The sequence below is a fragment of the Carlito syrichta genome, unplaced genomic scaffold (assembly GCF_000164805.1).
Source record: "Carlito syrichta isolate Samal-C Ts95f unplaced genomic scaffold, Tarsius_syrichta-2.0.1 Scaffold103189, whole genome shotgun sequence".
Taxonomy (NCBI): Eukaryota; Metazoa; Chordata; class Mammalia; order Primates; family Tarsiidae; genus Carlito; species Carlito syrichta.
The window spans coordinates 419,324-444,749 of NW_007047285.1; the positions used below are offsets into that span (position 1 = coordinate 419,324).

At 37.8% G+C, this 25,426-nt stretch overlaps 1 protein-coding gene across 1 annotated transcript in view; it reads left to right on the forward strand.

The window, feature by feature from the left end:
* Window positions 1-25,426, forward strand: part of PDGFD (platelet derived growth factor D) — a gene marked incomplete at its 5' end in the record, with an annotated part of 119,031 nt that overhangs the window by 74,051 nt on the left and 19,554 nt on the right. Inside the window, 2 exons of the mRNA XM_021715802.1 lie at window positions 10,290-10,352; window positions 15,410-15,608. Coding sequence (XP_021571477.1) covers window positions 10,290-10,352; window positions 15,410-15,608 — 262 coding nt within the window. The remainder of the gene's footprint in view (window positions 1-10,289; window positions 10,353-15,409; window positions 15,609-25,426) is intronic.

Below are 25,426 nucleotides of genomic sequence, written 5' to 3' on the forward strand. Positions count from 1 at the left end.
GATGAATATGGCAATGAATTTGCATTCTCTAAGTACACAGCATGTGATGATCCAAAAACGTATAGCGATAAGCAAAGGAGAACCAATCTAGGATTAAAATTTCCCTGTGCAAAGCCCAATATTCCCACATAAAACTATTGGTGAATATTGCTGGTGTAATGACAGATACAAGTAAAGGGTACTACTAATAACTGACGATAACTAGGAGTGAAAAGAAATCTTTAAAGCCCAAAAACATGAACTAAGAATTCAGATTTCAGGATCTCTCATGTAAACACCATTTTATCCTATTAGGAAACGATCCTCCCAGCCAGTGGTAGGCTTTGCATTGTTTACTCAGGAGTGATGGTGAAGTGTAGGGACTGAGTCACACATCTGTTCCCAGGGGGTCTCTTTCACTGGTGTCAACCACAGAGTTTGGCCACAGGATTGAGTTTTTCCCTGCATACAGCTTTACCAGCTCTTATCAGAGCAGAACTGGAGATCTGTGTGCTTGGCACTTAGTTCCAACAACCCCAGCTAATGAGGCCCGAGCGCAAGCCTGCTTTTGAGATCTGAAACTTGCAAACTGCCTTGATTAGTTGCTAGTTGGGTGCAGGATGGACAGAGGAATGCAAAGTCAACAATGTACTGATCTCTGGGTTTGTGAGAGGAGTGATTTGCAAGGGTATCTGTACCACACTTGTTTCAATGTTTCTTTACATTAACGGTCTCTGATGTTCAACCTCGTGCCTGAGTCTAGAAACCCCTTTGAAATGACTCAGGTCAAGAAAAAGGTGCTTTGAATTAACTTATTTCAGTTACATGGTTTTACATAAACATGACTCTTAACTATTTTATATACAGTATAACCCCCAGTGCCAAATAATAATTATGGTGGGTGGCAACTCTGATGAATGCTTACTGATGGAGTGTGAAGAGAAGGGTGAATGGGTAGAGGAAAAATGTGTCACAAGCAACACCGTTACCTCCCTAGGCAATATTCGTGTCTTCAAAAAGAATGAACAACTTGAGTGCTTTATGACTGACTTGTTCTTGATTCACTTATAAGATTTCCCCTTTGCTTTGTGATCCTATCGCTCGCTGAATAAAGCTTCATGAGCGGTCCTTTTTTCTAGAACTGTACAAGCTGTGTTGACTGTGGCTTTGTCTTTTGGACTTCAAATGGTATTTTCTCCCTGAAGTCAGATGTTAGGGGTTTTAATTAGTAATGGAATAATTTGAGTTTTTAGAGATAATGATTTTAGCTAAGGGATTTTGGTGACATGGCCTTAATCTTCATACTGTTTGTAATTCCCATTTTCCCTAATTATTGGTTTTAATAATGTAACTAGCTTTGGGCCACCGTAAAGATAATCTATTTATTTAAAGTCAGTCAAGCACAGAGAAACTTAGCAGTTCTTGGGAGTATGAATTTTAACACAGAGTCGTGAAATGGTTTATTGAATTTTGAGCATGAAACCATATTTCCTTTCTCAAGCACAATAACAAAAACAAATCAAGCAAACAAAAAGAGTGCTCACTATGTACCAGGCATCATGCAAAGTGCAAGGAAATGAAAAAATATGAATAACTCAAGTCAATATTTCTTCTTTTCATTTCAAACTTATAATTTTTCTAAGGCAGTAGAATAATTTTCTCAGATATCCATTTAACTTGGTAGTGTAAATAGTTTTTAAGATTAGCTTAGCAATATCAAAAGTACAGTCTTTAATAATTTTCAGGCTACTGGTGAATTGAACCAAATATTCTCTTTGAAATGCATTTAAGGAATTTATTAAAACCTGTACTTAGCACAAATCAAGTATATTTGTTTATGTCATAAAGAGAATTCTTTACAAATGAAGAGGAAAGTTCAGCAAAGATAAAAGAAGACAGTCAGCCTCCGGCTCAGATCTCTACAGAGCTTCTTAATAATTGGCCTTGCATCCTGTCTCTTTGCTTCCTCATCTTTTAAAGCTACTGTAGAAATGATGAATGATATAATGTGCGGAAAGAGTTTTCTAAAGTGTCCATCACAAAATCTATGCTCCATAAATGGCAGCCATTACTGCAAAATAATTAAGCTCAGCTCACCGGACTGGGGTTTGCTCTAATTTTTGCTTATCATGTTGAGAATTACTTCCCAGACTAAGTTCAGCCTGAAGAAATTAGAAAGGATAAAAGGTCCTTTTCTCATAACATAAGAAAAAATGAATATTAATTTATTTTTTTCTTTATTTAAGAGTTGTGGGGTGCTTGTGAGGATTTGCTACCCAAGTGATTGCATGCAGGTGAGATTTGGGTTTTCAGTGAGCCCTCTCTCCCCCAGTAATGGACCTGGTGCCCAGTGTATGGATGTGTGCTCCTTATCTCTCCTCCCTTCCCTCCCACTTTTAGCAATGTCCAGCACTGGTTGTTCCCACATTTGTGCTCACGTGACCAATGAGCAAGATCTGCTAATGCGTGAGAACGTGCAGTATTCAGTTTTATATTTCTCTGATAGTCACTCGGAGTGATGGTCTCCAGCTGTGTCCATGTTGCTGCAAAGAACATGATTTTGTTCTTCTTTATGACTGGGAAGTATTTCATCATGTATCTGTACCACATTTTCTTTATCCAGTCCACTTTTCATGGATATCTGGGTTGTTCCATGTTTTTGCTATTATAAATAGCGCTGCAATGAACATATGTGTGCAGGTGTCTTTTGGGTAGAGCGATTTATGTTCCTCTGGGTATATCCCAGAAGTGGGATTGCTGGGTCGTATGATAGCTCAATTTTTAGTTCTTTGAAAAAATTTCATGCTGATTTCCACAGAGTTTGAACTAGCTTACATTCCCAGCAACAGTGTAGATGTGTTCCCTTTTCTCTACAGCCGTGCCAACATCTGTTATTTTTTGACTTTTTAATGATAGCCAGTGTTAGGTGGTTTCTCGTTGTAGTTTTGATTTGCACTTCTCTGATGATTAGTGAAGCTGAACATTTTTTCATGTTTGCTGGCTGCTTGAATGTCTTCCTTTGAGAAGTATCTGTTCATGTCCAGAAAAATGAATGTCTAAAAAATATCTTCCCATTAGTATCAAGATTACATGGATGATTGGTAAATGAATGAATCCTAGCAATAAAACTTAAAACATTGTACTTCATTGTCAATAATGATAAATTTTAAAAATTGTAAAATTGACTCCTAATTCAGTAGAAATCTGCAATTATGTCTTATTTATGAAGGATATTTGTTATTAAAGATACATCTATTTAATGAAAGGCACTTTTCCAATAACAGAAGACTCATGTCCAGGGCTTCTTATAATTCTAGGAATCATAGATTATTAGTTTTTTAAACTTTTTTTTATTTTAAAGACATGGGATGCAATTCAGGGTTAGGCATACAAATGTTCATTATGCAGGTACCCTTGTTGATGAGCTGTGCCCCCCCCCAGCAGATTCCCACTACTGCCAATCCCACCTCCCTCCCCCATCCCGGCAGTTGCCCACTACTGCCAATCCTTTCCTTATAGTATTACAATAATTGTTCAAGGTCCACTTATGAGTGAGAACATGTGATTCTCAGTTCTTTGTTTCTGCGATAGATCGCTCAGTATTATAAACTCTAAGTCCATTCAGATTGCTGTGAAGTTCATGATTTTGTCTTTCTTTATGGCTTAATAATGTTCCTTCATGTATATGTACCATATTTTTTTATCCAGTCCTCTTTTGATGGGCAGCATGTTAGGTTCCATGTTCTTGCTATTGTGAACAATACTACAATAAAAATACATGTGCAGGTATCTTTTTCATAGAGTGATTTGAGTTCCTCCAGGTATATTCCCAGTAGGAGGATTGTGGGGTCAAATGGAAGATCAAGTATTAGATCTTTTAGAAATCGCCACACTGTTTTCCACAGAGGCTATACTAGTTTACCCTCCCACCAACAGTGCAGAAGTGTTCCCTTTTCTCCACATCCTCTCCAGCATCTGTTGTTTTCTGAATTATTGATGATGGCCATCCTGACTGAAGTTGGGTGGTATCTCGGTGTAGTTATAATTTGCATTTCTTTGATGACTAGTAAGACTGAGAATTTTTTCATGTATCTGTTGGCTGCTCACATGTCTTCTTTTGAGAAGTATCTATTCATATCTTTTGTCCACTTTGTAATGGGGCTTTTTTTTTCTTTTCAGCATCTTGTAAATCCTAGATGTTAGACTTTTGTCAGATATACAGTTGGCAAATATTTTTTCCCAGTCTGTGGACTAACTCCCTGCTCTCTTGATGATTTCTTTGACTTTGCAAAAGCTTGTCAATTTGATGAGATGCCACTTGTCTATCTTATCTCTTACAGCATGGGATCTTGGGGTTTTGATCAGGAATTGGTTGCCAGTTCCAATTTCCATAAGGGTGTCTCTTGCTTTTCCTAAGGTTCCTATAGTTTGAGGTCTTATGTTTAGGTTTTTTATTCATTTAGGGTTGATTTTTGTGTACAATGATAGGTAGAGGTCTTGATAATCTTCCTCATGTGGTCAGCCAGTTTTCTCAGCACCATTTACTGAATAGGCTCTTCCCTCCCTGGGGGTTGGTGGTGGAGGATTTGTCAAAGATGAGTTGGTTAAGAAATTGAGGTTTTGCTTCTGGAATCTCTATTGTGTTCCATTGGTCTGTATGCCTGTCCTTGTACCAATACCAGGTTATTTTGATTATTGTAGAAGGCCAGAATTTCAAAGAGAGATTATCAGTTTTACAAGCAAATTATCTAACTTTGAAATATATTCTTTGATTCTTGTTCATTAATGATTCTTAGTATCTTTGTATTAAATACTCTTGCCAATAAAACCTGGCCCCCTGCCAGGCCTTTGCCATATTCTTTGTAGATGATCTGGTTTGATAATGAGTCTGCACCAAAGTATACTTGTAAGGTTTGGTTGAATCATAGCACTGTATTGATCCTAAGAGTTTTTAATTTTTGTTTTATTCTATTTCTTTAGCCATTAAGAGAGTAGTATATTATCATGTCCACATAGATTGTTTTGACTGCATGCTAGAAATTATGGTATTGAAGCCTTTGTTTGATGCAGGCCTCCAAGTGGAGCTTTATTTGAACTTCCTTCAGTGACTTGTGAACAGAACAGAGTGTCATGAACGAAGCATTTCCTGAAGGAATGGATGTTGATTGTGTACTTGTTCATTATTGTTTTATGAATTCTGACAAATCCCTCTGTGTTTCTTCTGAATTTCAAAAGAAATACCTCTAAGCATTAGCTCAATCAAAAAGTACAGATACAATTAGCAGAGAAATTTCTTTATTTTCTGCCTCTGTGGAGTGAATATAAAACAGCAAACAGGAGAAACTTGTTCACAATGAGAGAAAATACTCGGGCAAATGTCTTTTTGAACTTTCCCAAAGTAAGTTGTCCTTGGTAAGTTAAAGATTGTTTTGGTTGAAAGCTTTTTTTAAAGAAGTAACTGCATGTTGTAAGTGCTGATAGAATACAACTCCCTAGCAGTGAATAGTTTATGGCTAACTTATTCACATACAACATAATCACCCAGGATTAAAATGAACAGCCACCCTCTGCAAGATCCAGGAACAGGTGGTACAACTAATCATCCCAAATGTTTGGAATATTAGCCTGGGAACAGCCGTCTCCAAAGATTTGAAAGATAAGAGTCTCTCCCTCCTCTATCAAGGGACAAGAGAGGGATTCTTTTGGACATGCATTGCTGGTATCCAGTGATTGAATGTGTACAGACTTCCTCTGGTGAAGGAATGAATGGATCATATGTTTGTTAGATTATATCAGCTGTCCCTTCTAATATGGGCCCAAGATGACCAATAGAAAAGAAGGGTTATCTGGAAATATCCTTTCTGAAAATGGAGATTTCCACTCAGATCTGTCTTCAATAATAATAGTTGTTATTGAAAACATTCATTACCTGTAGTGTTATTAAAGCCCCAGGTATATTTGCTTTCAATTTTTCACGATCAAAGACTGACAAACGCCTGTCTGATACTAAGAGGATGGCTAATTACATGTTTTTATGGCTGTTTTTAAACACATTGAAGGTTTGCATGTCTTTCAGTGACATATTTTAAACATGACTTAGGTGGAGCCAAATATGATCATTCTAGAACCTTTATGTTCAGTCTTTGAACAGTTTTCTATTAGCAATTGATGAGAAACAGTTTTACAAGAAGGCTTTTATTTTCCACCAGGGAATACTTGGGTTACACCATTTAATAAATATAATAATCTAACAGATAAGCCTTTAGGGGTAAATGAGCCAACACTCCAATCCAGTTTTTCTTTTCCATAGTTGTATTAGAAATTTAGCATTTTACTAAAACTAGATGTTTATTATGACATTTTAGGACAAATAAGAAAAACAGAAAAAAGTATCTATTAGTCAGTACTAACCAATATCAATATTTTTGTGAATATATTTTCAGTCTTGCTTCAATCCCACATCTGTACATTTTTCTAGCAAATAGAATGATATGGAACATATGTTTTTATAACATTTTCCCTTATGAGTTCATTTGTTTTAAGGATATTAACTGTTTATCCATTATATCTGTTACAAATGTGTTTATTAGTCATTATACTTATAATTTTGGTTTTGATGTTGTTTAGATTTATGCAACATTTTGTATATGTAAGATGTATCCATGTTTATGTTTGCTCACTTTGGCATCTATGCTTAGAAATATCTCTTCCACACTATACTTATTTAAACATTTATCTGCATTTTTCTGTAGTACTTTAAGATTGTATTTTTACATACCTCCCCAACTTTCTAGTCCATAACACTTTTCTCATATAAAACAAACTATGCATACTAAGCTATTTAAAAAGTGAAGACTTGAGAATCATATCTATGTTTCCAAACTACTTCAAATGGTAATATGCAGAGAATGAGGGAGTTTCATTTCAACATGCCAAATAATGAGCTTTACTGCCAAAATATAATTACAAATTCTTTTAATGTCAGGACATAAGCTGACAAATTATTTTAATGATATAAATTAATTTTATTAGATTAAGGCAATACAAATTAAAATGGCTATAATTATGGAATGATATAGAACCTTATTTAGTGGGTTGGAAAGAGCATATAACTAATAGATGCACAATAGCTCATTGTGTTCTAGTTTTGACTCCAGTAATAATTAGTTTGGGGATGCTAGACACTTTATTTGGCTTTCTGAGCATGGTTTGTTCATCTCTCAAGGAAGGATTCGGGGAATACTGTAAGGTACACATAGGACCGAAGTGCTGAAATTCCCTACATGTACTAAAGGAGCAAAGTAACCAGAATGTCAGCAATTTTTAATTTTAAAATGGAAGATAGTGCAGTTTAGAAGCAGAAGGTAAGGGCATCAAGAGCTGAATGTATACCAGCTTGTTGGAGTTAGCAAATCGTTATCTTTCCTCAGAAGAATGGGACATGGCTATTAGAGCACTTGTGTGAGTTTACCATGACAAAGAACAGAACATGTCCTTTGTAAACTGGGCTGTTCTGATACAGTTCAAATGACTTTTCACTGTCTGTTGTATTTTATTAATAGCATTTCTCAAAGTAATGGTAAGGGTACTACTACTCTACTAAGAGCACCCATGAAAAGGGAGTATGTCTTCCATTAGCCTAAAAAAGGAGGCAGTCTACCCAGATTTTCCAAGATTATTATAAATAACAAACAGGCACTGACCAATCAGAATGGACTCTGGCTGTAAACGACTGGTTTGCCCACACTAGTGGGTAGCAGTTGAGCCTGATCATTTTGACTGGAATCCTGTAGCCCAGACAGTGAAGAAGCTAAAAGTTATCTGTGTAAAATGTGTCTAAAGTCTTGTGCATGAAAGGCCCTTCATACTTTAAGAAAGCTTAAGAAAATATTTTTACCTTGTGTCCATGAAAGAACATGAACTAAAATCACAAAATGGGGTGAGGATGGATATTGAATCTAAATAACTAAAAGACTACTTTGAAAGATGTTCTCATAGAACTGCCTACCAACATTCTGCTTTATGCCTTTCCTAGTGTTGTGTCAGTTCTTATTTTGGACATGATTCCATCTTTCTTCCCCAGACAAACATTATCCAAGACAGTTGTAATGATGTGAGAGATCACCAACCACAGTTTCTACTGAGATATGAGCTTTCATGGAAGCTTTACCGGAAGATGGCTACCCAACACAGAACACATCATTGGTCTCTCTAACAATTGGTTTTCTTATTGTTAAAATAAGGAGATTAGACTAGAAAATTCTAGAACTATTTTCTAGTTTCAAGATTTTAAAACTCTCCCTCTTCTGATTTTCATGTGGTCAACATAATCCATTCCTTGTTTTCATCGCATTTTTGTGTAATTCCCAAGTCTGTATCTTAAGTTCAAGTCTCTCTCATGAGGTCCATTCTCGTGTAGTAAACTTCCCCCTGAGCATCTCTACCTGTATATTGTATAGGTACCTCAAACACACCATGTTCAACATGTCTCCTTAACTTTCCCTAATTAAAGTACTCCTTTTTCTACATACTTCCTTCACATTATCTAAGCATTTCTTCTCCTTTACATCTTGTACCTCACCTTTCTTGCAAGTAACTATCTACTTATCTTTCAAGACTCCACTCACAAGTCATCTTCTTATATGAATTTTTTTCCAAGCCCACTTCTCCAGGTACCATGGTATGTAGATTAGACTGGTATTACAGTGCCCTCATGAGTATATGTATGTGCATATTTATATGTTGAATTCCTTGAGAATAGGGATAGTTTGCTATTTCCTTGTGATTTTACCCTCAGCTTAGAAGATACTACATAGTAAATGATTTAAAAATATTTAATTACTGAATGACAATGAGAATTCTATGATCTGAGTATTGTTCGTGTCATTATCTTACCTGGCATACATCCTTCCACCATTAGTCTCATCAGTACAGCAAGAAGCCACTGGCTTCCTGGCTTCTTGCCTGGTCTCATCTGCTCACCTGCTCATGAAGACTCATATAAATGCCAATCTTCATTTGACTGTGCACATCCTTCTGTTGTGGGAATTCAGTGTCCTTTTTATGTCTTTTCTGTTTTGGAGTACAGAGATCATAGTTTCTGTTTCTTTCCCAGCTTCCCTGAGGCTGCAATTAGAATAAAGATGTCTGGTTAATTTTTAATATTGGCTCTTTTCTCGACCACATTTGACTCAGTTCTCCATTAGTAATCACCTGAAATTTTCTTCAACTTAGGACATTTATATATAAACCAGTCTCATCATGAGCAATTAACAAATGCACTTCCAGCTCCTCAAAATGTTAATGAAATTTAGACCTGATACTTAGCTCTCATTCAGCAGGTATACTCGGGTAAATAAGCTATCAGACGTGAGTGGCTGAATATTTCTCAGCCTCATCTCAGAACAGCTCTGACTCCCTGGTCAGACGGGAAGACATTCGCCAAGGTGATTCATTTTAGCAAGGTTAAGAAGCCATCTCTGATAGGTAAAAATGGTAGAATCAGCTTTCCTTCCCTTTATGTTTTTTAAACTTCCTGGTGCTGGAGTAGATAACAGGGAAGTCTCATACAAATGGGGACGAGTTTATTAAGAGAAGTTTATTTCTGTGAGGTCCATTGCTAGCACACATCCATTCAGCCTTGTCTGAGATAACTAATGTTCTCAGGTCTACCCTTGACCTTCTTTCCCCGAGTGGATAGTACTTTGTCACTCCCAGTTACTTTCTTCCCCTGCCATCCTTCCTGACAGTTGTTGATAGAGTCAGGAGCAACCCTTTGAAAGTTAGTGTGTCTTTGAAAAGATCACTAATATCATGGAGTACCACCGCAGGCAAGACTGAGCACGATGCAGAACCCAGTTCAAAGCAAATGAACATCAGTCATGATAATAATTATTAGTATTCTTGATTAAGCACTTTATTAAGTGCCGGTTACAATTACACGAGGAATGCATTCAGTTCTCACAACAGCCCTGTAATATAAGCAGTCTACACCAGTCTTTTACACATGAGGAAGGGAGGGGTTCAAGAGGTTAACCAGGTTGCCTGAGTCGCACAGCCAGTAAACGGCAACGTTAAAATCTGAGCTCCTGTCTGCACATTTTCTCTTTCACCAGTACTTACAAGCAAACGACAGGGTTCTGGAGGAGAGGTGCTTAAGACAAATGGTGACCTGTTCAGCAGCAATGTAGCCTTATTTCTGTTGTCACTTAGTTGGAAGAAGATCCAGAAGGCTAAGATGTTGGAACCGTGCACGTAATGAATTGAACAGGGGTTTGACTGACTCACATAGATATTTCTTTGCCTTCTAGGAAGATTTCCAACCCGCAGCAGCCTCAGAGACCAACTGGGAATCAGTCACAAGCTCTATTTCAGTAAGTAATTTATTATTCTGTTGCCAGTGAAAGAAACTGATGGAATAGCTAAGGTCAACCCCACAAGGACTTCACCTGCAGTAAGGATCTTGACTTGACCAAAAGCCAGATCTCAAGCAGTATGTGTTCTTCCATTTCATTCAGGTTACGGTGGGTTATGTCAGAGACCCTTTTTTCCTCTCTTTCAGAAAGTATTTTTTTTAGGAATTGCAAGTGTGCCATGGTAGGAAATTGGGCTAGACAATGATTTAAATATTCATCAGTTTCAGAGCAGAGAATTTCAGTGAAAGGTCGGTCCAGACATATCAAACTGGTCCATGGCTCAAGCTCAAATGGGGAATTTCAAAATAGCTCTTTGACTATTTGGGGGGAAGCTGTTAACCTCTGTATTTTCAAAGGTCCTTTTTTAGACTTGAAAAAATCCCAATATTTACAGTAAGATAACTTAAGTGCAAACCAGGCATATATTCTGTTTGACTTAGATATAAAACATAACTCATTCTGTAACTGTAAAATGGTTCATGCCCAATTTTCTCCAAATTTAGTCATTCCTCAGTATTCTGTCTTCTTATCTACTTTGCACAGAAAGAGCAGACCCTATTTTCACCAATCCTACAAGTAGCACTTATGTTGCAATAAAATACAAGATAGTAAATGCAGTTGTTCATAGAAAGGTCAGAAGCACAGAACAAGCTTGTCCATGGTTCTAAAGTGAGTCTATGAGGCTGAGTCAGAGTTGATTTTTGTTTCCAGAAGTGATATGCTATCTGTTGCTCTCTGGGGCATTTTTTTTTTCTTTTTAATTCCCTTATATGGCAGCATTTACTCAGCTATGGATTCTGTGACTATTTAATTCATTTTGTGTGGCTGCTGGACTAGCACATCATCTGCTCAAGACATCAGGGAGGTCTCTGATCGTGATTTTATGGGTGTTTCCCTGGTATGCCTTTGAGAGTCCAGAATGCATACTCTGAACCCAGCTGGGTGTAGGCCATCATTGTCAGCTGACTGGAAATCAAAACAAATAATGTATTACTGAGGAACTGCTCAGACTAAGCAGAAGGTCTGGGCAGTTAGCAGGCTGAGATTGATATCTCAAAGTAGACACCAGTGGCAGGTTTTGCAACCAAGACTGAGTGTTAAGGCAGCGGTCCCCAACCTTTTTGGCATCAGGGATAAGTTTCATGGAAGAAAATGTTTCCACAGACCAGGGCAGGGATGATTAATCCAAAAGAGTTTCCAATGGATGTGGACTCAGGGCTGAACTTCCCACAGAAACTCCAAAACGATGGGACAGTACCGTTAATTTTAAAGTAGCAGTCCCCAACCTTTTTGGTATCAAGGGCCGGTTTCATGGAAGACCATTTTTCCACAGACCGGTGGAGGTTGGAGACCCCTGTGTTAAGGGATTTCCCCAGTTTCTTGGGCACCTTAGATTTGGGATGATTCAAGCACATAGCATTTATTGCGCACTTTATTTCTATTATGATTACATTGTACTATATAATGAGATAATCGAACAACTCACCATAAAAAAAAGAGGTTTGAATGAAAGTGGTAAATAAAATAATGGGTGGGCCACGCATAGACTCAATTGAGTGTCAGATTGTGACTGAAAGCCTGCCCCCAGATGCAGCTGTGCAAGTGAAATACATCAACTTGCTCACCACTCACTGAGAGGGTTTTGATGCGAGTCAGCAAGCAATTGATGTATTATGGTCTCTGTGCAGTCGAACCTCACTTCTCATGTTAATCTGTATTTGAAGCCATTCTCCAGCACTAGCATCACCGCCTAAGCTCCACCTGAGATCATCAGGCATTAGATTCTCATAAGGAGCACGCAATTGCAGTTCACAACAGGGTTCACACTCCTATGAGAATCCAGTGCCACCACTGATATGACAGAAAGTGGAACTTAGGCCATAATACGGGTGATGTGGTGTGACTGTAAATACAGATGAAAATTTCCTCACTTGCCTGCAGCTCACCTCCTACTGTGCGACTCAGTTCCTAACAGACCACAGACTGTTTTGAAAGGGTCCTTAATTAGCTAAGCGTCCTTCAAGGCTTATCATTCTGTATAGGGTGTGGAAATGATTAGACAACCCTGACCTCTCATGTATAAGATGCCTGAGAAGCTGGGATTCCCTTAACACAGGGGTCTCCAACCCCCTCCAGTCTGTGGAAAAATTGTCTTCCATGAAACCGGTCCCTGATGCCAAAAAGCTTAGGGACTACAACTTCAAAAATTAAAGGTATTGTCCCATTGTTTTGGAGTATCTGGGGAAGTTGAGCCCTGGGTACACAGCCACTGAAAACTCTTCTGGTTTAAGTTCCAAGTCGAGGTGCAGCTTAGCTCTCTTGAAAACCAGGGCAAGCTAGCTTCTTTATTCAGAATTCCATTTTTCCAGAACTTTCTGGAATAGGAGCAAGAACCATTGAACCCACCATTAACTTCTGTATAAATCATATGTTGTTTTTGTTGAAAGTAGTTTACAGCTTTCAGAGCACTTTTTTCACAATTGTTATCATTTTTAAATAATTCTAAAAAATTCTAAAGAAACTTTAGAATTGATTTTTATAAACACATAACAAAAGTTGAATGAGATCATATGTATCACGCAGCTGAAGGGGGCACACCCAATTAGTTCTTTTCTCTAAAATTGTCTTAAAATACTTACCTCAGAAACAAAATGCTCTCTGGAGATTATTAGATCACCTAATAAATCATGAATATTTTCTTAGCCATCATTTTTGCTTCTGTCAACGGCCCTGAGTCAAAACTTGAAAACAGCAGTAAAGCTTGTACATGAGGACAGGTTTACATTTTACCTGTGGTTTGAATTTGCTCTTCAGCCTAATGTCAGAAGAGATTGAGTCCCGCCCTCCCCTCAGGGATTTAGAGCCCCCCTCCCCCACAACGTCCTCTTGAGGAGACATCTGGGTACACCCCACTAGGAGTGTCAGGGGCCACCCCAGAAAACTCTTTGCAGCTACTTTCCCCAGAGCTATCTCAAAAGGCTTTCACTTGTGTGGGAATGGCTTGAGTGTTGTCTCTGCTTTTATTTTTAAAAAGAGGGGAGCAGTTTAATTTCAAAGCTTTTGTGTCTGTCTTGCTCCTAACTTTGGGCAAATCATTTTGAAGCAAAGGTAGTGGCACACCATCTGGTGAATATGAGCAAAGTAGACTGTAGACTAACCAGACAATGCAAGTTGAATATAGATTTGGAATTACAGTGCTGAAGTATAAGTGTTATCCACCCCTAGTATGTAATCCCAAGAGAGATCATGAAAGATGGAAATGATGTATTTCAGTCAAGGTTCAGCTCAGCTCATATGAGGCAAACACACACACAAACACACACACACACACACACACACATACACACACACGCGTGCACACAAACACACACACACACACACACACACACACACACACACACACACATCCTCTAAAGACCCAGCCAATCAAAAACAGAAGGAACATACAAGGCTGCCTCAGATGAGAGCCCTGTCATTTCAGTAAGATGGCTGTAAAAGGTATCTTTAACATAGCTTGGACTATTAATAAATCTCTAGACTTTTCAGTAATGCATGACAAAGACCATACCTCCAGATAAATCGTTGTTATTACCTGGATACAGCTGAGCAGAATTTAGAGTGGAGTCATAAGCAGGTAATGAACGTGGCATGGCAGGGAAGATTTGGTCAGGAGAGAATGTCTATTTATGTTAACAAGGATGATAAAAAATTAGATGTCTAGTTTCGCCAAAAGAAAAAAAAATTGAACTGGCTTAACACAGTCATCAATATATTTCATTCTTCCATCCCACTCCCCCGGTCCCTTTTCCTACAAGGCATTTTTAGAAACTGCTCCTAAATTACACCAATGGTAGATTAATGCACTTACACCCCCTTAGTTTTACTACACAGGGACTATTCCTCTGAGAACAGGTGATCTTCTTGAATCATTTACCAACCCTCAGACCTAGATTGGTTAGAGACAACATTGCCTGAAAGTGACAATATAAATTGTGGGCTTTGGTGTCTGAGATTCTGTAGTACCCATTATTTCTTGATTGGACACTGCAGTTAAATTTCGGGAAAGCAAGTTTTCATTAATTTCTATTTCCCCTTCGTGATAGGAGATATTTGCCCTCAGGGGATCTTATTTGTTTGGCAGTTTCTTTAAAGACATTTAAAAATCATTTGAGGCTGTGTGCTCTCTATTTCCTTGTTAATGGGTCATGAATTTTTACAGAGATGTTTGAATCATGGCTCATTTACCTCTAGATTGTACAAGGGTTAGTGAAGTAAATGCTTGGAAACCTTATGTAGGGATGTATTCTATGGCAAAGTACACAATCCTTTCTAGGCATTCTATGATGTTGTGTTCCTCATCTGAAGAGTATCCCTGAGAATGTTTTAATAGCAATTGGGATGACTAGCAAATTACAGCACATTTTTTAAAAATGTTTCGCATGTGAATCCTCCACTCAATTCAAGAGAGCCCATTTCATGGCTAATTATTCCTGTTTGCAGTAAATAAGTTGGTTAAAGGGGCCAGCTTGTATCAAAATGTCTCCAGAATAGATTTCAAACACTACTCACGCATCATCTGCAACGCCAGGTGACCCGTAAAGGGGGCCATGGAGGCTGAGTGTGGAAGAATGGAAAGAATTATCTAAACTTGCTTGGAAAGACTTTGACATTTTAATTCTTACCATTATTTGTTGATATATGGTTGATTTGGGACCTTGAATCAGAAATTAGATGACTTAATTTTGATATTTCCATCTAGTATGTATCATTTTAAATGACCACAACTCAGATGAGTTGCATTAATCTCTTTGACTTTGATTTGCAACAAAGGGAATGATTGTCTTTTGCCAATTAATTATTTAAGAATATGCAAGACAATGTCAGGTTGCTTTTGCATTTAGACATATGATGTCTTCCACTCAAAAGCCTGTTTATGTTCCTCTCATATAGTTGAATGACTTGTATTCCTAGCCATGGACTTTTTCTGAGTACACTGAGCTGTATGTCACTCTTAGGGGGTGTCATATCACTCTCCATCAGTAACGGATCCCACTCTCACGGCGGATGCTCTGGACAAAACAGTTGCAGAATTCGACACTGTGGAAGATCTGCTCAAGCACTTCAATCCAGACTCGTGGCAAGAAGATCTTGAGAATTTGTATCTGGACACCGCTCGTTACCGAGGCAGGTCGTACCATGACCGCAAGTCAAAAGGTAAGTGACAGAGGCTTGCTGGTTCTTCATTAGCAGACACGAGTGTTCATAGTACAAGCTGAGTATTCCTTCTTCAAAATGCTTACAGCCAGAAGTGATTTGGATTAGGGATTTTTTTTTTTCAGATTTTGGAATATTTACATTTATACTTACTGATTCAGCATTCCTGCTCTGAAAATCTGAAATCAGAAGTGGATCCAGTGAGCATTTCTTTAGAGTATCATGTTGATGCTCAACAAGTTTGGGATTTTGAAGCATTTTAGATTTGGGATTTTTGGATTCGAGGCACTCAACCTGTATTGATAAGTAAGGATTAGCAATGCAATATATTTAATTCACTTAAATCAAAAGATTACTGTCATTTCAGTATTACATGTTTCACAGCACTTTCAAATGAAGTGTCATGTTTTCCCCAAACTCTGTTGTTAGTATAAAACTATGAAAGGTTGAGCTGGTCAAAGAACTGTCATAGTTTCTAGCTAGAAGAAACCTTGTAAGGCCATCTGGACCAGCTTCTTACTTCTTGGCAAGTAAGGCATTACTAGCCCCAATTCTACAGTGCAGGCAAGCAAAGTCAGAGGAGGTCAATATTGTCCAAATCTGTGCGACTGGTTGGCAGTGGAGAAGAAATGAAGACCGTTGTGCCTGCAGTGGCAGTAATTACATAATAGTTCACTGTGCCTCTCTGACAGATATGAGGGTTGCTTTAGTCCAGAACTGTCAGTGTTGGCAGGAGAAGCTCCTTTCAGAGTAATAGCCAAAACTGCTGGAAGATTTCAGTGCTACCCATTTGATGTTTATTCTACAAATTTGATATCAGGATCTGCTATGTACTTGGTGCCTGGATGGTTCATGTGCTTGGGGAATAAATGTCATAAGGGAGAGACAAAGAAGATCTGGGATAGTTAGGAGGTGTGTGGGAGCACATGTTTATTTGAAAGTTCCAGAAAGTATAATGAGGGAAGAAGAGAAAGTCAGAGAGAACAGCATGAGTTAAAGCAATACTAACCTCTTAAAAAATGGATATCATACTCACTAGGTGATAGATTCTTAGGATGAGAAGTTTTATTGGAAAACGTATAACTCAATTTAAGAGAAATGAACTATAGTTACCTCTTATTGAATAAAACTATCATTTCCAGTCTCCATCTTTGCTTTACTTGATACATTTTGCTGTTAAAATTTTCCCCAAAAATTCTTGAAAGGAGATACAGTTTTTTCTACACTTTGTAGTTTTAAGGGTACTTTTTTCTTTTTTTTTAATATAAAGATGTAGGGTACAAATCAGGGTTAGGTATACAAATGTTGATTATGTAGGTACCCATGTAGATGAGGTATGCCCCTCCCTACCCTAGCAGTTTCCCGGCAGGTTCCCAAAGAGGTTGCGCTAGTTTGCATTCCCACTAACACTAGTTTGCATTCCCACTAGTGTAGAAGCATTCCTTTCTCTCAGCATCCTCATTAGCATCTGTTGTTGTTTATTAATGATGGCCATTCTTATTGGGGTTAGGTGGTATCTCAGTGTGGTTTTGATTTGCAGTTTTCTTTTTTCTTTTTTTTTCTGTTTTTTTTTTTTTTTTTTTTTTTTTTGAGTTGGAGTCTCACTCTGTCACCCAGACTGGAGTGCAGTGGTCGCTCCTGGCCACCGCAGCCTCGACCTGCTGGGCTCCAGTGATCCTTCTGCCTCAGCCTTCCAAGTAACTGGAACTACAGGCGGGCTACCACAACCGGCTAATTTTTTGACTTATTATGGAGATGAGGTCTCGCCAAGTTGCCCAGGTGGGTCTCGAACCCGAGGGCTCAGGCAATCCACTTGCTTTAATACAACCATTCATAACATTTGGGCCAAAATGACTAATTAGTTTAACTCCTGCCTGGGCCTTCTGCAAATGGCTTAGGTCATAAATCTTGCATAGTTAAAGGACACAGCTATGAGGAAAACAAGAGATGTTAGTGCCCCTGATGTTATAGAGATATGCTATGCGCAGGTCACTATGACTATTATCGCGACCAGCAAAATTTTCACTTTACTAATACTGAGAGCGGGTGAGAATAAAAACAATCTGAAGCTGGTAGCTGCAAACTTCTGTTGCTAAGCACAAGTGAAATGGTCTTTTCTAAATTGTCACTTTTTTCACAATACAGCTGAAGGTTGCAGACATATCCAGTATTTGCCTCAGATACCAGTCTGACTAGCCTTCCGTACTTTGTAGTTTTGTTTGGATTTTAAGCCTGAAAAGACAGTCTTCCACGATGAGGTAAATTTACGTCAGTGGCAACCAGGAACAGAATTTGGAATCACGTAAATGCACATCAGTGGTTGCAAATGAGTTAAGTAGATTCTTCCTGGGGCTCAGGTTGAATTCAATTCGAAGAAGAAATTGCTCTTCTGGAAGGCATTGCAAGGGTTGGGTCTCCACTAGGTCAACTTGAAAGAAAGTAAAATACTCGCATGTTTTAAAAACCCCAGAGGAAACATTAAAAATGGTATTGGACAAACAAGCAGTAAAATCTGTTTTTAGCTATTGGAAGGGCAGCCTTTCTTGAAACCTTTTTTTCTGGAAACCCTAAAACATTTAAATCACCTAAACCTGTTTCTTTTATTTATAGCAAAAATGATGTTGATTTAGAGACAGGAGGCCTGTATTCCAATTCTAACCCTGCCACTTGTAAGTTTTGTGATTTTTCCAGCAAATAACCCGATGCTTCCTGAGTCTTAGATTTCTCATTGGTGATGTGTGTTACACATTACATAACATCTACCTCCTCATGGGGACTGTCTCTGGTGCCATGAACAGCACTTGGCATGTCATACTTTTTCAAGAACTGTTAGCTAGCTGTAACTACTTAGAATTCTGAAATGTGTTCGTGTTGCTTCCTTGGTGACGCCTTCCTTGTCCCTTGGCCTGTCCCTGGGATCCTGTAAACTCCCCTCCACTTCCTGGCAAAGTATAGAGTTCCTGGGACTACATGGAACTGTGGTTGGTGGTGTTTTCTTTAAGGGATATGCAATCCCAGGACTTCCTATGGTTCTCAACTCTGGATGAATATTTCATCACCTGGGGAGTTTCAAAAAACTACAGATGCCTAGTTCCCACCCCAGACGTGTTGACTGAGAGTCTGGGGAGGAAGAGGGACGGGGATATTGATGTCATTTATGGCTTCTAGGAGATGGGTCCTTAGAGGCAGCCAGGTTCAAGAAGCACCATTTTAGAGATTGTTCATTCTATATCTGCAGCACTTGGCTCAGTCTCTGAACATAGAAGTTCTATTAATATCTGTGGCATTGATGATATTAATAATCCAGCATTAGTATATTTCTAAAGTTTACAGAAACCCTCCCCGTAGACTGAAGACTGTAGCTTTGCGAAGAATGCCTTTGGTTACTGAAATAACCTTGCAAAAGTCTTCACGGCGACATTCTACTTGATGTTTGTGATGAAGTAAACATCGTCTCTCTCCCCTGTTGGCTTAGGTTCCATTTCTTAATCTCTTGTTTAAAATGGCCCTGAGGCAGATCTGTACCGTTTCATTTAACCCTGCCAAGTCGCCACTGTCTCTGCACTTGTATAAATGTGCTGATTTAATTGTTTATCATTCCACTGATGCTGAACCACATGCATGTATCACAAAAATAAGGGAAGTCAGGTTTAATATTTCAGCTGGTATATTCTACTTTTGGAACTTAAAAACACAAATGCATGGCTTGTATCCTGATGTAAGGATGGGGGCAGTGGATAAAGAATGACAAGAAAATAGCTGTGCATCATGGCAGTCTGTTAGGTGTCGAATAAAACTTTAACTTGACAGCCTCTCCCAAAAAGCGTCCTCCTATTAGTGTCATAGTCTCTTAATGATGCTGTGTAGAAACAAGCTCCTCATTCATGAATATCTATGGAGTATCTCTCCCGGTTTCCCCCAAACAGATCAAAAGTGGCATTTTTCCTGATTCCAAGGAGCTGGATTCTAAGATAACACTTGAATATGGATATACAAAACACAGGGTTTAAAAAACTCTGAAATTAAACACAAACACATTGGGTAGAGAACTCATGTAATGAAGCAGAAACAGTTCGTATTTTAAGTTAAATGCTATGTCTTGCTTCTTTTTATTTGGTAGAAGAGATGTTAGGTAAGAATGAATTTTTTGTTCTCTTTAAGAAGAGAGTTGAAGATGGAAAACAAGAGGACAGTAAAAGTATGGAAAAAAACAGAGAAAAGAGATAGATCACACTAACGAGTATTGCAGCCAGGACGTTGATGCATAAAGTCTACTATTTTAAAAAATTCACAAGTGATAGATAAGCTCAGACTTGTCTGTAAAAGCTTCAGGGCTGAAGATAATATGACAAGTTAATATATCCAACTTTCCGTGTCTTAGGGGATAGTGGAGAAAAAAGTAACATGTATAATTGAAACCTGTAGATAACTGCAGTTCTAAACCCAATTTTTGCCAATAATTTCAAACTCATGCTTTCAACCTCAAAGCTGCCCAAAAACTAATTTTGAAAAATGTTTTAAATTTAAGTTGCATATTTATTTTTTCCAATGGGCATGCTAATGAGTATAGCAAATTTGCACAAAATTGGGTGAAATTATATGAGTGTTCTTTCTATACACTCCACAATTACCCCCTAAATCATTGCATGACCACTGTAGTTTAACTGAAACTAAACTTTGATTCGCTTAAAAATATAGCTATGAACTTAGGGACAGTGTATATTTATTCAAGTTCATAGCATAAAATTCAACATTTCTAAATTAAGAAATGATTAGTCCTGAGCTCTAATTGACTGGACATTAACTGAGAGGTGATTTATGGAGATTATCAGTATGAGAGATGTTCTTTTGTTTTTTCCAGAAGAACTTGATGTTTCAGAATAATAGTATGCTTTGTCACACTAAAATTAAACACATAATGGCAAGGAGGAAGGTCTGTTTTTATGGTTTGTGTTGTGATTAAAATATGGATAAAATTGTCAAGGTGCTCCAAATTAATGCTTTTAAAATATAAATAAAAAATACATTCTTTCTCAAAGAGATGTCAATTTTAGATACACATGCCAAAATTGACATGCACTCCACTTTTTAAAAATCAATATTTTAATATTAAGTACAATAAGTATCTTGGTATAAAACTAATTCCAAATGATGGGATTTAATATCAATATATTTACAGACTCCAAATGGTTAGATGTAACTCTGAGACAGTTACCAACCCATTTCTGTGGATCTAATACTACTATGATCATTTTCTATATGATATTTTACTGTAAAATCTAAAACCCTTAACTCTAATTTGCAAATGATTTGTAGGCAACTGCCTGGCATAAGATGTGTAAATTGGTTCTGAATTTTCTTATGTCAGAATGCCATTTTTAAAAATAATTAAACATTTATTGCTGTTTCTTTGTTATGCCACTACATGCTAACCGAGAGTTTTGCTTTTTCAAAAATAATTTAGAATATAGGAAATAACTTCAGAATGTATTAAAATATTAGCATATTTTAGAAACTGATAATTGTAATTTCCTCTATCTGCCTATTTGATACTCAATGAGAATTTGCAGAAAGCCCTTGGCTGACACCAGTAATGTATCAGATAAGTCAGCATCGAGATATCAGTTCTCTGCAATCACTTTTCATTAAATTAAACAAATATTGGAGATTTCTCAGAGAACTAATTTACCATTTGACCCAGCAGTCTCACTACTGAGAATATACTCAAAGGCCTATAATTCATTGCACCAAAAAAGACACCTACACTCATATGTTTATTGCAGCACTATTCACAATAGCCAAAATATGGAACCAACATGAGCACCCTGTGACGGTGGACGATATAAAGAAAATATGGTACATATATACCACAAAATACCATGCAGCCATAAAAAGAAAGAAATCCTGTCCTTTGCAGCATCATGGATGTAGCTGGAGGCTATTATTCTAAGTGAATTATCACAGAAACTGAAAATTGAATACCACATGTTTTCACTGATAAGTAGGAGTTAAACACTTAGTGCACACGGGCACAAATAGGGAACCAATAGACACTGGAACCTCCTTAAGGGAGGGAGGGTGGTAGCAGTTGAAAAACCACCCATTGGGCACCATGCTCACCATCTGCAGGACAGGCCCAAGCCTCACATCATGCAACATACCTATCATATCTATGCAACAAACATGTGCATGTACCCCTTGAATCTAAAATAAAATTTAAAAAATAAAAATAATTAATTAAACAAATAGAAGTAAGAGGGACATCAAATCAAAAACAAAAATGATAAATTATTTGTATTATTGGACAAGGGTAAGCTTTGTTGGTTTTTTGGAACCTTGTGTTTTACTTGGCACATTTACCAAGTAAAAGTTTTGTTTATCAATATTCAAACTGCCATACATTTGATAGAAATCAAGCAAAAGGAGAATGTTGTGGTGGAAAGATCATAGACCCACGAGTCAAGTCGAGTTTTGATTAAATTCTAACTAAGATCCTAAAATCAGTGGCCTTAAAGGAGTCACTTACAGACCCAGATCCTCTGTTTTCTGCATTTTGTAAAATGTCTCTAATTATAACCACTTTGCAAAATTATGTTAGGATTAGATAACTGCAGAGTATCTAACACCTAATGAACCCTCAATAAATGATAGCTACTATTATTTTTTGACTTGCTTGCAAAACTCTGCACAGAACTAAGATGTTTCTGCCCTCTTTCCTGTAAGGCTCTAAGATCATCCTCAGTACTCTGGAGGGCCTCCTACCTATACCTAGTATCCAAATAGTGTCCTATTTAAGTATCTGTATAGTCAGTGTACTCATTAAAAGTTAAATCAGTACACACATTAAAAGTTTACAAAATTATTGCCAAGTATTAAACTTTTCTATGATACTATTTACCCAGAAACTTTCTGCCACCATTTTGCATGGATGCTTCCTCTGCTAAGCTTTTTCATTTTAGACTTTAGCCACTGTTTATGACCCGTATGATTTGTAAGTATCTAGATTCCTCACCCAGTTTGCCAGCAAACATTCATAAAAGCTATATTGTTGTTGATCATGTTGTGAGTGTATACAAGAGCACACACATGAAACATCTGAAGAAAATCTCAGCTGCGGGACAAGGGCACTTTCCGTTGTGTTTCTTCCCAGTGCCAGTGCCACCTCTTCTCATCTCCTAGGTGAGGCTGTCCGTCTTTGTGGATGCCCTAACCCCACTCTCATCATCAATGTTATTCCTTCCATCTAGACATATCATTCCAATGCAAATTAATAAGAAAAAACCATGTGGCAGTGGGAAGCCATGGGTAACTTCTAGTTTCCGGATGAACAAATGCGCAGTTTCCACAGCAGTTGCTCTCATTTAAGAGAAATGTGTGCCTTGTGTTTTCTGTGCCCATCTTTTCTGGAAGGCATTGGGAAACTGTTAGGGCATCCTTTTGCTGCTGGACAAGAAAAGAAAGAAAAGACTTTAAAAGACACCGCACTGTTCCTGGAATACATATGAATGTGGGAACTCTGGTGTTGAGACATGGCCCATTGTTGTCACTTGCAAAGGATGGTGTTGAGTTCATGAAAGTAAACTAAACCCACATGGTCACTGCTTCCATATATTTCTTTCAAGGTAGACAATGGCGGTCCTTTCCTTAGTAATCACCACTTGCAGAATATCAGCTACTTCTAGTTTTAGGTGCTTCTGTTCTTAATCTTCCCTCTTTGATCTGTTTTATTCCTTTCAACAATAATGTGGGCACACCTACTGAGGGCTAGGATTTGGATCTGTACTTCAAGCACTCTAAATTCATCCAATTGTAATACATTTCTTGGGAGGAGAGTACTGTGATTACCATTTTATGTAGGAAAAAAAAAAAAAGAAAGAATGGTTCTGTGACAGCTAGAAAACAGGGAGTCATGACATGACCCTGGCTTTGTTGGCTATGGAATTCACGCTGTGGAGAACCCAATGGTGTTTAAAGGTCAGCAACTCACAGTTTAATAAATGAGAGAAAGAGACAATTTAAGATCTCCTCGAATCTTAATCTCCTAACTTGTTTTCTTATTTTTCATGTGATAGATGTACTTCACACATCTCCTCCGGTCATGAGTCCCTAGGGTTCAGAGAACTGCCCTGTAATCTCATCAACTGTTTTATGCCTAGTCCAATGGCTTAGATATTCATTCAGGCATCCACTGATTTTCTAGTACATATTTGTTGAATGTCTACTTATATCTGATGATTGTAGGCAAGTCTATTAATTAGTTCCTCTGCATCTCAGTTTATATATATATCTTAAAAGGGACTAATAACATCTAAGATGAGGACTTGTTATGAGAAGTCAATGAGACTTGAATTTGTGAAAGCATCTCACACAGTGCTGGGCACAGAGTAACTGCTCAGTAAATTTCCTTTCACTCGTTGCTTTAGAATACTTTTCACCTCAAAAATCAAGAGTTGTCTGATGGAGAATCTTTTATGGTGATTTAGGTTAATTTTTATAAATACCAGTGGTAAATGTTTTCATTCTTTAAACGTTAAACTGATGGAACCCCAAATTTAGTGTATTTCATGATTTTAAGTTTAAATTGTTGTAGTTTGACCTCTTTAAAGGTTGTAAAATAGATGTTCTTTCCAGATTTATTTGCACTTCCACGTTGGGATTGAAACGTGAAAACAGTTTTCACGATTATGTGCTGATTTATAGAAGAGGGAATCTGAAAATCACAATGTGGTTGCAATGTCCATAAAGATGAACAGACTCCGCCTGGTAAATTTACGAACCTTGGAAAAGGCTGAGAGCCCCTGATTACTTGCTACAAAAATACTACGACTATTCATATATTCCTCCTCACCTTCCACCCCCCCACCCTAAAGTGTCACAAATCTAGTGTTGAAACATCAAAGTGAAATGTTTAGCACTTTTCATAACAGATGGTGGCACTTCTCCCCATTTGGCAAAGGACATGTTTCTTAGCACTTTGACATTTGCATCTGAGCGCCAGCCTTCTTGGCACCACGCTCTTTCCTGTGTGGCACTGCTTGTGGATGGAGTCTCTGGGTCTAAGTGCCTGGCGTCTGCAAGCATCATAGTCGATCCTTGGTAAAGCTGCTTCTAGAACTCAAGTCTCTCAATTCTAGCTTAACACCTTTTTGCTACACCACAGCCCAGCTTAGTCTTGAGGTAAGAGCCAAAACACTCAACATACGCACTCCCCAAAAGATAGTTGAAATTGCTTCTTCCTCTCTTTATGATTAAAACACATTAAATTGGAAAAAAAAAAAAACCAGTAGTTTATTTGATCCATTCAGGTGGTAGATATTGAATACCTATTCCTTGCGAAGGAATTCTGGCATAAAGATAAAGTTGTTTTTCCTTTGGCAGTACCCAGCTTCTAAATTGTTGAAATCATATGGTTTTAGAAGTAGACATGAATGAGTTGCACGTGTCCTTCCATGAGGAACAAAGCATATTGAGAAGAACACAGTGATCGTTAACTCTCTGCTTTCAAGACTTTACAGTTCAGTGGAACAGAAGCACCTAAACACAGACACTTCTCAATTTAGGGTGAATTTACTTCCCAGGAAATATGTTGTAAGTGTAAAGTGTCATAAGTCAAAAATGCATTGAACGTACCAGACCTACAGAACATCGTGGCTTAGCCTACTACCCTATTTTAGATGTGCTCAGAATACTTATATTAGCCTACAATTGGGCAAAATCATTTAACACAAAGCCTATCTTATAATAAAGTGTTGAATGTCTCATTTAATTTGTTGAAAGTGAAAAACAGAATGTCATTTAATTTGTTGAATATGACACTG